Source organism: Rhea americana, unplaced genomic scaffold (genome assembly GCF_003343005.1).
Source record: "Rhea americana isolate MKP2758 unplaced genomic scaffold, rheAme1 scaffold_69, whole genome shotgun sequence".
Taxonomy (NCBI): Eukaryota; Metazoa; Chordata; class Aves; order Rheiformes; family Rheidae; genus Rhea; species Rhea americana.
Window position 1 is genome coordinate 1,098,390 of NW_028186856.1, and position 15,097 is coordinate 1,113,486.

At 37.4% G+C, this 15,097-nt stretch overlaps 1 protein-coding gene across 4 annotated transcripts in view; it reads right to left on the reverse strand.

Moving 5' to 3' along the window:
* TMCC3 (transmembrane and coiled-coil domain family 3) overlaps positions 1–15,097 on the reverse strand; it is a 143,937-nt gene that overhangs the window by 12,607 nt on the left and 116,233 nt on the right. Inside the window, exon 1 of one of the 4 annotated variants that reach the window (XM_085321222.1) lies at positions 7,798–7,831. The exons of the other annotated variants lie outside the window; for them this stretch is intronic. Within the exon in view, the coding sequence (XP_085177348.1) occupies positions 7,798–7,815 (18 nt within the window). The 5' untranslated portion in view covers positions 7,816–7,831. Of the gene's footprint in view, positions 1–7,797; positions 7,832–15,097 lie in introns of those variants that run through there. 4 annotated transcript variants of the gene reach the window in all.

A 15,097-nucleotide genomic window follows, 5' to 3' on the forward strand; every position in this document is an offset into this window, starting at 1 on the left:
TAAAGAAGCAAATAGAAAACACATTTGCAAGACAGAGTCACCAATTGCACATATGCATCAGGCACTGGAAAGCCCATGTCTTTAGGTCCCCTCACTAACCGAAATCAACCACAAAGACTCCAAGTGATCTTCTTATTCCAATACGCTCATATTACAGTTTTTTCTTCTCCCACACAGCCTCATCAACATCAGCAGTTACAACTATGCAAGCTAGACAAAGGCTTATCATGACAATTTTTAAGTCTATGTTGCAAGACTTTCACAGAGTATCTGATTAGTGCTTAGAAAAATAATCCCATAAGAAACATACAAAATAGGATAAAGGCAGCCTTAAAGCTTGTAGGCTTAGCAGCAGAAACAGAAATAATCAGGAGTAATTCTTTTTTGTCAGGAAGGACACATATACCAGAGGCACAGAGGGTTCCAGTGGATGAAAGAGCACACAGAGGACTTTTGTTACCTTTTCAGCATATTCTCAAAGCAGAAAAGCATTTGGGTAGAGTTTTACCACCTCACCTTTCAAATCCAGTGTTCATTCTGAAATTCACTAGAGCCAAGTCCTTCAAAGGTGGCTGAAAATGGTGCTTAAACATCGTAAAAGCTTTTAAGTGCTCAAGTAAGTTATAAAAAAAACAGCCCCAAAGCCTTTAAATTACTGCTGTGCTGAATGTCACAGTAAAGCACCTCCTTCTGCTCAGGATTTTCTTTTTTTAAGAGCTACTTACTAGGAATATCTAGAAGTATCTACGCTCAGTGCATTATACTAACTCACCACAGGGAGAGTTGAGAATGCAGCAAGGAAGGGAGACAACAAACATTGCCTCTACTTTATACTAGGGAAATCAAGAGATCAAGGGTAAGTGATTTGCCTGAGGCCACCTGGCGAAAGGCTGGTGGAGACAAATAACCTAGAAGATACATGTTTACTATCAACAGTTGCACTACCTCCAGTCAAAAAGGCAGGCAATGTTAGAGACAAGCAGTAAGGCTTTTTCACTGAAAAACATCAGGAGTTTATTCCAGGTAGCAGTCAAAGACTGGTTCCAACCCAAGAGCCATAGTCTTATCAATATTTAAAATGGAAACAAAAATCTGTCGAGCTTTCTCATTAGAGAAAGTCGATGCAGAGAGAGAAGGAGAGTACTGGATGACCACACGTGGAAAGCTAATACAAATATAGGCCTTTTTTGCAATCTCTACCATTATCAAGGTAGTTTCAAGATAATCCCAGATACCCTTTGGCTAGCACCTGCACTTCAGTTTTGAAGTGCTTCGGCATTCCAAAACCATTTCATGAGCAAGGTATCACAGAGGTAAACCAGCCCGTAGCTTTGTGATACTTCAGAAAGTTTCACCAATCATACCAACATGATCTGATAATTATAAAAACTCAGTTCTCATACTAAGTACCTTTTAGCAATTTTTATCATGATATCCGGTCATAATCAGATTGTCTTTTTATCATGGTAAGATATGGAGCTGACCCCTTCTCAGTATCATTTTGATGGTCTGTTTTCCCCCTCTCTTTTATTTCTTTTTATTAACACAGTAGAGCTAGGACTGTAAGCATAACCCCATCAATAAAGATGAAAATATGCCTTTTAGTTTAGTTTAAGCAAAAAAACACAAGCATTTTCGAAATGTTTTAAAACCTACTGTGCAGAAAGAAATGCCAAAGATAGAGCATATAAACATAAATTCTGGTGTTACTRTAAGGACACTTTTTTATTTCTTGAATTGTCAACATTAAATATCCTCATACACACCTCAATACAACCTATGACCCAAATAACCAAGTTCACACCAATATTGTTTTGTTTCAAATCCTATGAACACACTCAGGTCAAAATAGGAGTATCCCAGAAACAATCTTTTATCTAATTGTTAATTATAGGAATGAAGTAAGGCCAAATTAGGCTGCTGCCTTTGTGCAGATAAGTCTTTAGACAGACTTGAGATTAAGCCAACAATGGGAGAAGAGAACAATGAGGGGAAGAGGTAGTCTGCTGCTTTCTCACTAACACCTGATCCACCAAAACTCAAAACACAGGGGAAAATCTCCTGTTTCACCACTCTCACATTGGTATTTCAGTCCTGTCCAGGTTGTTCTGAAGTGCAGAACTGACCCAAGCAGACCAGACAAATTACTTCCATGCCTAGACACTGCAAACTTCAAAAGGCTTTTATGAAAATAAATAAGCCACTTCCCATTTACTGCCCAGCAGTCATGTAAAATCACTGTTCTGGCTGGGGAGGACAATCCAGGGATGAAGCAGCACTCAGATTTACTATGCCATTATTTTAAAGTTTCCAGAGTGCAAGAGGTAGGCTCTACATCCCATATTGACTGTTTTTCTTCAGATAAGCACCATTAATTAATCAGGCATCAGAAATGCTCTCTTCTAACTTTTTAAATCAAAACTTAAAAGTCACTTTTGTATGTACACTCATTCTCTCCTAGGTTTCCATAGCAAAACAGGGAGACGCTTGGGAACCCCAGCTGCTACATGGGTGGTTCCATCCTAAAATGCTGATGAGAATCTGGTACTTGAGCTCCCATTGAAGGAAAATTCCTTTCATCTGACACAAATCCCTCAAAATACAGCCAGTATGAATAAGTGTGCAGGTGGCATATGTTTGAAGAGTGACACAAGACATTCTGTATCTCCTCTAAACTGCTTCTTCAACTCAACTTTACTGTGTCTAATAATGCTTTTCTTCTCACTAGCTTTTATGTATTTTCCTCCTCTCCTATTCAATAATTGCTTTCTCTTTCTAGAGATATTCAAATAGGTGACAAGAATTAAATTTTCCAGAATAATGTGAAATATCTGTGAAGAGCCAGCTGCTATACATTTTCAAATTCTAATCCTTTTCTACAAATGAGAATTTGATAGAAAGCCAAGCAAGTCCCTGCCACAACTACCCACTTCACATATCCTTCTGACTTTCTCCCTTTTGAAATTTAGAGGGCTTTCCTTCAGATTACCCATCAGTATAACTTCACACTACAAATTATCTATTCCATGTTGATAAAGCTACGGGTCACCTGTTTCCTCTCACCCAGCTCTTTCTGCTTCACAGTCAATGCTTTTAATTTAATCACTACCGAGATTGTCGATCTTGAAATTCCAGCTCCTGGAAACATGAAATCATATGAAAGACACAAGTAATATTAGTAAAAAAGTTTCTTGTCCTCAGAGGGAAATAACTCACACATGAAACGTAATAGTCAACAACCAGCAGTCTTCCTTCCCTCAAAACAACCAGTGTTATAGAGATTTAAAATACCATGATTTACAGACCCCCCCCCCCCAAAAAAAAAAATCAAACCCGCAACCAAACATTGATTTTATGAAGGCTAATTCATGACCTTTTATTGCTTGGAGCTGACAACACTTGTAAAAACCTACTTTGTAACAAGTATTTCAAGATTTTACAGTAGCAAGGAATTTTGAAAGTACTACTACTTAGAGATAAAACACTTTAAATTCAGATAGAATGGCCATCATTTGCAATAAGACACAGGTCTCTTGTTTGTTTTTTTGTTCTACAAAATGTCCATTTATAAACAATAGAACAATAACTCCATCACACAGAACATCTTTTGATTTGCCTTAGTGCTGCAGCAGCACATCCTGAGCATGTAAATAAATACATCTTGTCCTGCACATGAACTAAGTCACTTGCTCAAAGAAGCCTGTTCTCCTCCTCTTTATTTTCCCCCCCCTCATCTTTCTCTCCACACTGGACTGATAAAGTAAAATCTCAAAAATACATTTCTAATAAAGTCTGCTTCACTACATTGCGTAGCCAACGACCACAGGCTGCCCAGAGAGAAGCTTAGATGTCAGTCCTCACAGTTACAGATGCAGCTTTGATCCCTCTCTAGTCTTTTAAGAAGACTTCTCATGTATCTAGTATTGCTCCCCTCTCTCACTTGCTCTCTGATTTTTACACATTAGGGGCTATAAACTGCGCTTGCTCGTCAGGTTCCATAGCTGATAATTCCAGGTGCATGTGATCAGCACCAAATAGACCTGTTTGAACTTGGAAGAGTGCTGAACACCATGAGATYTCACCACCACCACAGCCTCCACCACTCCTTAGGCTTCAGACTGCTGTTGAAGAAGACACCACTGTTTTGGAAAGCACTGTGTTTACCTCTCTGTACACCTATTGACAAGTCAAATTTTTAAATTTAGTTACTTATATGCACAAGCAAATTTTGACTATTCAAATCACATTACACATATATGAAGTGCATTTTTTCAGATATTTTCCATACATAATATTAGATAAAGGCTTGTATTTGTACCCAATACCACAAAAAAGGCCAAAGACAGAGAACTGTAGGAAAAACACCACTAAAATAACAAAACAAAAATTCAAAAACTTCCATTAGCATATATTGAAAGGGGGGTGGGTGTAAAAGGCAAACCCAGAAAAGAGAGTCGAGAGAGATGTAAGATTTTATACAAAAATCTCACTTTATTAAAAAAGTTTAAAATTATTTTCATCATCAAAACTGTATTTCGTTATGCAAGACAAGGACAACTAAAACCAGAATCACACAGATGGTTATACAGGTCATCATTACTGTAAAGTACTACTGCAATAATAGTATTTATTAACACTGCTCTGAATAAAAACTCTGGAGAAAACATCTTAATTGCATTGTAGTGAGCACCAAAATTCCCCTTGGATTAAAATGATTTCACCTACTGCCTCCTGAAGATCACAATAACAGAATTTAAATCATTTTCATGTCTACATTTCTTTTCAAAATAACAAAGATCTTCTCCTTTCCTTTTACTGAAGGGGAAACATAAAGCATCAGGCAACAGAACTACAGTTTCTTCCTCAGGCAGTATACTTTGCATACCTCCTCGAGGAAGGAAATGAAACATTGATCCCCAAATTAATGTAAACAACATTTAATTTGCAAAGTAAAAATATAATGGAACAAGATTTTCTGCTGCTGTCACTATGTTACTAGATTGTGTTGCATGCAATAATTTCCATTTGTGAATAGAATTAAATCTTTTTTAAGAACAACTTTGGAAGAAATTGCTATTTAAACATCTGCCATTAATGAGGACCCACAAAATCTTGAGAATATGGAACAAAGAATCTGACGTAGTTTTGAACAAGCTGGAGTAGCAGCCTTTATGTATTGCCTGCATAGCACTCGTAAATCAAAGCGAACTTTTCCTCACAGAGATCTTTGCAGACTGAAAATGCATCTGTGTCTGTCTGGCCAGAATGAAAATGTCAAGGGTGGAATGAACTCCAGCAGATACTAAAGGCTCTTTACAGAATTCACTGCCTTCCATTCCATCTGCGAGGCACTTCTGCTCAGCATCTTCTTATGTAGTATCAACACGCAGAATATAYATTATGCAAATAAATGTATGGACAAATTCAGTGTTCAGAAACTAATACCAAAATAAGGGGAAAAAAAAATCCAAAACAAAAACCTCCTCTCCTTTCTCTCTGCCTTCCAAAACAAAACTCACTCTCCTTTGGAGAAAAAAAGAAAAAAAAAAAAAGAGAGAGAGAGAGAGATCAGAGTCACAGGCAAGAAACAGAAATGACTTTGTTTAATAGACCACTCAAAAGTGCTCAGAAACTGCACAGTTGCATAGCACACAAGGCTACACAGAAGAGAGCACAGAACAGACCCAGTGGAAAAAACTATGCCCGAGGCATTTTTTCTTATTCTGCTAAAACATAAGAGTTTTTAATTTCACTGTATTAAATGGCTTTTATCTTTGTAATTGAAGAGTTGATAAAATATTATAAACCAATATTACATGGAACTTATTTGCTACATGGACATGCTTGTATAAAGTTGTGCTCAATATAGCACAGATTTAGTTGAGAACTATCATAGGAGACCAGCAGGGCTAAAAAACATCAATAATCCAACAGCAACATTGAGTTGCATAATAGAAGAACAAGCAATGCCAGCATATACTGCTATTACTGTCCTTTCTTGCCTTTAAGTAAGTATTACAGCCTCTTTTCCTTCATATTCAAGTTTCATGTTTTGTACTAAAAAAAAAAAAAAAAAAAAAAAAAAAAAAGACAGGGAGGATTAAGGCCTTTTTAATGTTTTTAGAGTCACAATTTAATTCGGATCTCAATATCATTAAGGACATCTTGGCTTTTCATCTTAGCTCTCCAGAGAACATGATGGTGTCACAGGGGTTATTTATTTAATCAGGTAAGGCAATACTAAACAACAATTAATTGTTCTGAGATAATGCCTCTCAGGTAATGATATAGTTTCTTCAAGTAGTATTTGTTAAAATATAATTAAAGATCAGACAGGCTTACTTTACCAAGAGGTATAAGGCCAGACACCATGCTAACTGTAATTTAGTCTAAAGACAAAACAGGCAAACTTGTCAATTCATATTAACAAGGACTGCTTACTAATCAAATAAGAATTTTGTGGAAACAGGAAATCCTAATACTGTCATCAGACTATTGCAACACAGTCAGCTTTACACAAATAAAAATAACTATAGCTTGCTGCACAAATACCACCTATATTGATAGTTACCATTTTGTTTTTGCTAATCTAATATTTGTAACTTTATCTTTTTACCTTAAATTAGCTGTATCACGCTCCTAATCTGCAATATATTTTACCTGGCACAATAGTTGCAAAAGGTTAAAAAAAATTGCTAATTTCTGCATGAACACTTCTCATTAAGAGATTAAGACTATTCTAGAACAATCTGTTTTTTTAAACGATAATGATTATTTATATTACACCACACAAGCAACAAGTGTTAATTCTGCATAGCACCAAATTCAAAGTACACAATTTTATGCAATCCATCAGTTGACACAAGTGATGATATATTGCTTAATTAATAAAACACAATCTTAAAAGAGTGGATTTTGCTACATCTCCAGATGGGCCTACTATTAATTCCACAGTGATGGATAAGTCCAAATGTAAAGACATGATTTTCAAATAAGATACGAGTGTAGACCTGTATTTCACCTCAAGAATYTCTTCCAGCATTGTTGAGAAGCTTCACATGCTACAAAAAAACCATAAATCTGTCTGTATTGTCTAAGCRTAAAGGGTAATAGGAGTTATTCATATTATTCCCAACAAATACCTAATGAAGCAAAAGAGGTATTTCAGATTCTCTTATAGTCACAACTCGCATTAGCTAGGCCAGGATAGCAGTAATTATTATGCACTCCTAAAAACAAGAATGCAGACTATTGCTTTTCTGCTCAGTCAGGTTGTCACTTACACTTATGTAAATTGCCCATCATCCATGACTTTCTCCTTCCAGAAACTGAGTTACAGAGTTCACCAATCAACTTCTTTGCCAAATATATGAAAACAATAGAAGATGCTCTAGAGCATTTTTAAGAGTTATTTTTCAGCTTTTTGAAAGTCACTGCTTCCTTGACCTAAACACAGAGAACTGGGAGAGCCTCCCTCAAAAGACTGTCGTAGTCAAACAGTTGCACACATCGCATTGTAACTTTTCTGTAGGAAGCGACAGGCTGTGCAGCTCGAGTAGATTTGCTGCTCATGTTCTTTGGCCATTACAGCACAGCAACGGAACCAGTTAAAGCAGGATACAGAAACTCAGTCATATGCTTCCTCCCAACACAATTTTATTGAACCATAAAATACTGCAATCAACCTGATGGGCTTTTTAATGTAGCTTGTAACCTTAATTCAGAGTGTTGAACAAAAATTATCATCAGAAAATGCTATTCATTCAGCCTACATTCAAGCTAAAGATAGAGCCTTACCCAAAAGCATGTAGACATAATCACAAGTCTCCAATTCTTCTTTAAGGMTGGTTCCTACATATTAAAATTACATTATTTCTTTCTACTTTTACAGCTGTGGAAATGTTCGCAGCCTATTCGCCAATGCAATTTGATTAGAAATGAAACCACAATCAATACTATATCCAAGCTATTCTTAGCCTGCCTCCCTCCTCTCTGAGCTTTCTAAACAGATGCATTTTTTCCCCTCTTAAGTTTCTATTCAGACAGTCTAAAAGGATATGCTTAATATCACCCTGTTGGCTTTGGTGTAAAAGATTTATAAACATATTACCATATTCAGTCATAGCAACAGCACAGAAAAAAAGGAACAAAGAGGAGCTCAGTGGGAAAGGAAGCAGACAAGAGTCATGCTGTCCTTGGAGTCAGATGATGGTTGCTGGCACTGTGCTGAGCCAGGGCTCTGTACCTGAGTGGGGAGCGCTCCTTAGCTACAGGCTCTCAAATCCTGTAGTAAACAACATTACTTTCTAAACAGGAGACCTCATACTTTACAAATGGAAAAATAATTAAAGTTATTTTCACAGACCGAGGCATTATAAAATTGTCTAAATATTTTTTCCTTCATCTCTCATTTGAGAAATTTCTCATTTCCCTGGAGTAATTTAAACCAGTGTAAACTACAGTTTATAAATCAAGATATTTAATGCTCTAAACAGGCAGATGAAGCCTTAATTTACCATTAAACCCTCAAAAATATGGCTCCTGTGAGATGATTCAAATGATACTAGCATAATTACGGTTTCCACACAATGAGTTAATATTCTACACTAAGTATTACCTATTGAAAAACATTCTGCAGATACACTTTCTAAAGAAACAGATTGTTCAGTACGCTCACTTTCTGGAGGGAGTTACTTGCAAAATATAATAAATAAATAAATTTCACCTTAGCTCTTTCACAAGTCAATGGTGCCAGTAATTCCGAAGGCGAGCCCCRCTCTTTCTTTCAGCTACTGCTCTTTGCTCATCCATAAAGCCTGTCATACCTTGACTTCAATGCCATTATTTCTGAAGAATGCTTTTACCTGTTCCTTTACTGAAAATTCAACAATACATGTCCAGGTTCCACAACTACTGTCCTGAAACAAGGCCAAAATTCAGGAGCACAAGGAAAGTGGCTGTTAGATCTGAGACTGCCGCTGAACAACTTGTATTTACTGCTGTATCAAGAAGCTTCTGAAGATATAATTTTGAATTCAGACAAATAGAGGGATTTCTAAGAAATTATAGTTTAATTTACAAGGGAAGTTACTCCAATTCATGCCTGTTAGCTCCTAATATTTGTGTTACTATCACAGCAGACTGCCTAGCAGGTAAGTAGGATCAGAGATGTCCTACTCTTTACCAAGAAGACTAATATGCACCAAACTAGTCTTAGTTATGATTTTGGTTCCAGAGTATCAGCTATTTTCCAAAGTAGAGAAGTGTACTAGCAACCAGCATTAATTTTAGACAGAAATATATTTTAAGAAGTATCTCCTGAAAGCTTACCTTAACACTGCTGATAATAAAGGTCTGAAAGAAAAGTAGGTAGTAAACTTAAAAAACAGAGGAATACCTAATGTTTCAGCAACTCATCACTAAATGGCTTATTTTCCATGTCAGCTATAAAGGAAACTTATAAATACACAAACATTTATGAAATGCTTTGGGAAATTTTAAGGCCAAATGGAAGATCACTTCTTGAAATCATCCTTCCCTCCCAGTTCAGATTTAAAGTCTGCCTCTACATTTGATTCTGGTATTAACCACATATTAACCATGCCATTTTAACTTTATGAAATGAACTATACCACTAATTACTTGTCCCATTTGGTCTGTAGGCTTTTTACTTACTTTTGATTATCTTTCTTGTTCATTTGCAAAAATATTATAAAACATGGCCTTTGAGAAAGTGTTGCTTAGCTCACTATGGAAATAAATGCATTATGCTCCTCTATGTAATTTACTCTTTAAAATATTTAGACGATAGTCATACAGCCTGAAAGCAAAAGGTACAATAAAGATTATTGAAAAAGCTTGTTAGGGCTGTCTACTAGCTGAAGGTCAAGGATCTAACAAAATAAAAGGAGTTACACATTCAAACACTTTCAGATTCACCTATGCACATATACTGGCACCACTATAATGCAGTATATCCGAGTAACAACTGTTGAGCATATTTAAAGCAGACTACAACTATTTCTCATTTATTTAGCAGTCTGCTTGAAAAAGTTGTTTCACTCCCCTTACTGTGAAGAAGGCAATGTTACGTTTATGGCATTTATATAGCACTGACTGCACAATACAGATTTTAAGTAATTTGTTCACAATGCTGTGCATGAGATTTGTTAACACACAGACCTGGGGTTAGAGGTTAGTAGTATTTAAATAAATATATTTATAAAGTAGAGTAATAGAGTATTTGCACCATTTCACCACTGCTTTTCATGTTCACAATATAGTTTTGGGGTCTTGTGAAGTACTGGATAAGAGGAAAAGTTCTTACCATGCTTACAATACTGTCCTATTTTACTACCTAGTGTATCGGTGACATAGTAATGTAATTGGCTACATAGTGTGTTCAAATTGTCTTAAGTCAGAACTGATCACAATCTTTCCTATAGTTTTACTATTATCTGTAGGGAAAGGAAAGAAATCTTCGTAACAGAGACAGTTCCACTACATGCACGACAACAGCAACATAGGCTCTATTTAAGTTTTAACCTAGCCTAGAGTGGAGATTTTTATATATATATGTATATATATGTGTGTGTGTGTGTGTATGTGTGTGTGTGTGTGTGTGTGTGTGTATTTCAACTTACAAAGCAAAGACCCAACTATAAGTAGTTACCTTGTCAAAAAAAATCTCATGGTACAACTAAAAGAAAACCTAATCTAATTCAGTAGCTATGCTAACACAGACTGATCATGTAAAAGACTGCCGTACATGAACGTACACAAAATCACTACTGACAGACTAGACAGCCTGCCAAAATCCTGTACAGTGAACAAGTCTAGCAAGGTCAAAAGATTTTTAGAGCAGAATGATCAGAACTGGGGTGTTAACAAGATGCCTTTGTGATCATCTTCTGAAGAGCTCTCACTGTTCTACGTGGGATGTGTAAGTTAAAAGTCATTGCTTGTTGTTCGAGATGCCTGTCTCCCAAGTGACCTGCTCAAATGGTTTTGGCTGCATTTCTGACCTGCAAAAAGGCAAAATCTAGAGAAACTCTGTAAGACCCAAGAGCACCCCCAGTGATACACTATATCCCAAAGCATGTATGGAGACAGTCATGCCAGAGGTACTCAATGATCTGTTCCACAGGAATTTGCTCCCCCCTCAACACAAAGATACTGCAGTGCAATATGAGCCGGAGGGATGGAAAAAAAAATCCACCACATTGTTTTTGAAACCAATTACAGGTTCCAAGTGTCAGAACACGATCTATTTATTTCCCTTATTGCCAGTGTTGCCTTCTGAACCTGCTCAGTATGTATTCACAAAATGAAATTATGCGATCCTCCACCCACAGAAGATCAAGTGTCCCAACTGCTAACACTGCTGTAAACATTTAAGTGCTCTTGTTAGACCAAAAATAAAYAAAATGTTTCTTTGACAACCACAGATACTTGATCTGTGCTTAGATTTAGATTTAAGGTAGATCCTGCAGCCACCTCAGACAAAATTTCATCCTCAATCTGATACCACATATATCTGACACCTTGCATGTAGCAATTCTGTTACCTGCAAATCTTAACCTAGACTCTTACATCTTCACTTTCTCATCCATGATGTGTACAGTATCCATGAATAAGGTATGATGGCATCTGCTTTGGCAGGGGGGAGCTGAACCAGTCGCTATTCTGGGTGAAGCAGGAAGGGCTGGAATTTTGCTGAGTGTTAAGCTCAGGGAGGACATTACAGGACCTTTTCTGTTCCTCCCTCGTATATGGGACAATGCCACACATGAAGATGTTGCTTCAAAGCACAGCTTACTGATTAAATTCACAAAATAACCTTTCTACCTCACATGAGCTCCAGATTTCCCCCTTGCCTCCCTCAGCCCTTTCCTTTTCTTCCTATACTCTTTTGTGAATTCTTTTCTGTTCTCAGGTCTTTCCCTGCAACTTTTGCCCTCCCACTGCATACATTGTAATAACTGGGTGCCTTCCTTGTCACCCATAACTCCTGTAGGATCTACCTACTCCCTGAAATTCACTGGCTCAATTTAGATTTTACTCATCTCTGAGCCAAGGGGTCTTGAAGCTACAATCTAGCTTTATAACATTTATAACAGAAACATCTAATTTGTTCTAAGTGGTACAACTTCCTGTAAATCTCTCATACCCACTGAGATTTTTTTATCTTAAGAAGTTAAAGAAAAAAAATTCCTCTTTGTCTAAGCATATAATCTTTTCTATAGGGTCATTCTCAATCTCTGAAAAGATACCTTATCAAACTTAGGCTCTTTAGCTTACATGATTTTACAAGGAAAGCAACGTAAGAACTTAATTCTAGGAGTCTAACAATCAGTTAATAACTGCTGTGAGATGCAGCTGCAGACATAAGAACCAACATGAATGCAGAATACCACATAACAAGCTCCAACACACTCAGCCTTCCCCAAGAGGCCGCTAGTACTTGGAAGAAACTCGCTTCCCTCTCTCACCTCTTGTGTCTGCATCTTCAGTTCTCAGACACAGAGGGAAAAAAAAAGAAAGTACGAAAGGGATCACGTAAGAAACAAAACAAAACCGGAACACTCCAGGACAACATTGAAAGCCTAAATGCTAAGGTATATATGCCATCTACTTACGTGGCTATCGGAGCTGCCACTTGCCTGTCAGGTAAAAATAACCTGCTTTAAAATCTACCATAGCACTGCCCTGCAGATAACACAAGGGGAGCCAATTTCAATTGCACATTCAAATATGCTTGCCATCTTTTTTAGCCAAACCTCTTAAAAACTTACAGTAATTAAAAAGCAAATTAAAGTTTTCTGATATTTGTATAAGAAAAATAATTACCAATACCTTTTTGTCTCTMCTTTGTATTACCCAAAATTAAAAGGAAAGTAATACTTCAAAATCAATTTTAGTTGCTTGAAATAGATCCATGATTCCAAACAACCTGCAAGAGAACTAACATAGGTAGTCTGAAGACTTAGTACTAAGGCAAATGTCACTGTTTCAAATGAAATGCACTTAGTCAGCAATTTCCTGAATTACTTTTCCCATTATTTCATATGCTTAGAAATATATTTTCCCTATGAGTTTTTTCCCCCTGATATCCATGAGATTTCTTTGCAATGACTTCATAATAGTCAACTAACTGTGGCATTGATATCACAGCCTGTTGCCAGGAGAATCAAATGAGAGCAAACAGTATCACGACTTCACTGCAGAAATCAATGGGGAAGAAAGAGGTCCATTGAGGAGGAATTAYTTCTATAGTCATCAACGTCTTCTGCAACAGGCATGAGGGGAAAGAAACCACTGACAGACAAGCCTCCCGGTTAGGATCACTTGTCAAGGAAGTAAGAGCTGGGTTCCAGGCTCTCTTCAGCTTGAGACATGTTCAGACCCACAGCTTGGAGGAAGACTTATCAACCACCAAACCCACAGCTGAAAAAAGGACATTCCTCTGCTTCTCCTGAGAAAATGTGGCACCTGGACTCCAAGATTTATGGGGAGATTAAAAAAGAGAGTATGGCAGCAGCTCAGCTATGATAGAACATGCTCCTGGTAAGGGGAAAACTGGCCGCACCCTGTGTTGAACAAAGATGCTGTCACTGAAGGAGGGCACTTTAGCATCTTGCGTTATGTTCTTGATCCCCACTATTTATTCTGCAGCAGGGAGAAGGGAGCCCCACTACATATTCTTCAACCCCAGGGCTGATCTGCCTGGGGAGGTACAGAGGGCTTGCACACCTCAAGAGCCCAGGCTCCCAAGCGGTTTACCAGACCAGACAGTAGGTAACAGGCGAAGTGTCCAAAAAGTGGCTGCCTTTGGGTTCAACAGCAGCTTATTCAAGCTGCAGTATTTCCATACAACATGTTGAGCCTTAATATTTATCCTATTCCTGTAAAATCATTTTTTCAGTACATTGTTCATCAGTAGAGTTTAAGCCACGCTGCTCTCCCATTAAAAGAGCAATTGTGCTATAATGTTGTCCACCAGCCATGACCTGAATGGAGCTTACCAAAAATCACTACCTAATATTGGCAGGAATAACTTGAAAACAGGTATTGCATGCAAGCCAGAGCTCTTAAGTAGCCATATCTGTTCTGTGTAAACTGTTTTTACATCTTCAATAGATGTCTAACTCAATCAGTGCCATCCAATTATCTCTAATATCACAGTAAGCTGGAACTGCTTTATAAACCTAAATAATTCACCACTGAAGAGTGCTAATGGCACTCCAGTTCAGAACTAAGCACCAAGAGCCTGTCACTGTTGGGACTCTTCTACACGTATCCCCTAACTTAAGAACCCCAAGCTGTCAGTTACAASAACTTTAACAGTTGTGACTGAGCAGTCCACATTATTTCAAAGCTCTGATGATTTTATTTTTCCTATTAAGTGTGCTCGTGAAAGATTTTCATCCACTAGTCTGAGAACCTCATATGCCTGCAAAATAGCTTACATCCTTTAGAACACTTTAGTGGACAATCTTGCCCTGTGTGTCAGGTATTAGAAAAGTCAATAGAAAAGCTCTGCAAAAAAAAGATTTCTGTATCAACTTAATGTTCAGTCTTATGATGAGTCTTAATATGGATACTTAAGTTTTGGCAAAGAAAACTAGAACCTGGAGCTAAAAAGCTACCTGAAATATCCATCCCTGTATGTAGCAAGATCAAGCATGGTTATTAAAAGTGAGAATTTATTTTTTAATGAAAGTACACTAAATGTAGCCAGTCTTTAAACACTTAACAGTGTGTTAGACTGCAACACTCCATTCCAGAAAAAGCAACATTTGTTTAATTTTTTATGAAGGTCATGATTTTCTTGCTTCAGTGCTCATGAAAGTGAAATATTAATGCAATGCACAGAAATGAAACATACTGAAAACCCCCAGAGCTCTGTCAAGGCACCTCGATCCAGAGTTTCAGAGGCAGCAACCAGAGCCACTTCAGTAAAGACTGTTCAGCCAAACCATGTGCCAGCTAAGCAGTGCAGAAAAGAACTTCAAACGCTTGACTAAGACCAAGTGCCTTTTTTTGGTCTCAAGCACTGATGAATCCAAGCAAAACCATGAGCATCACTATACCATGC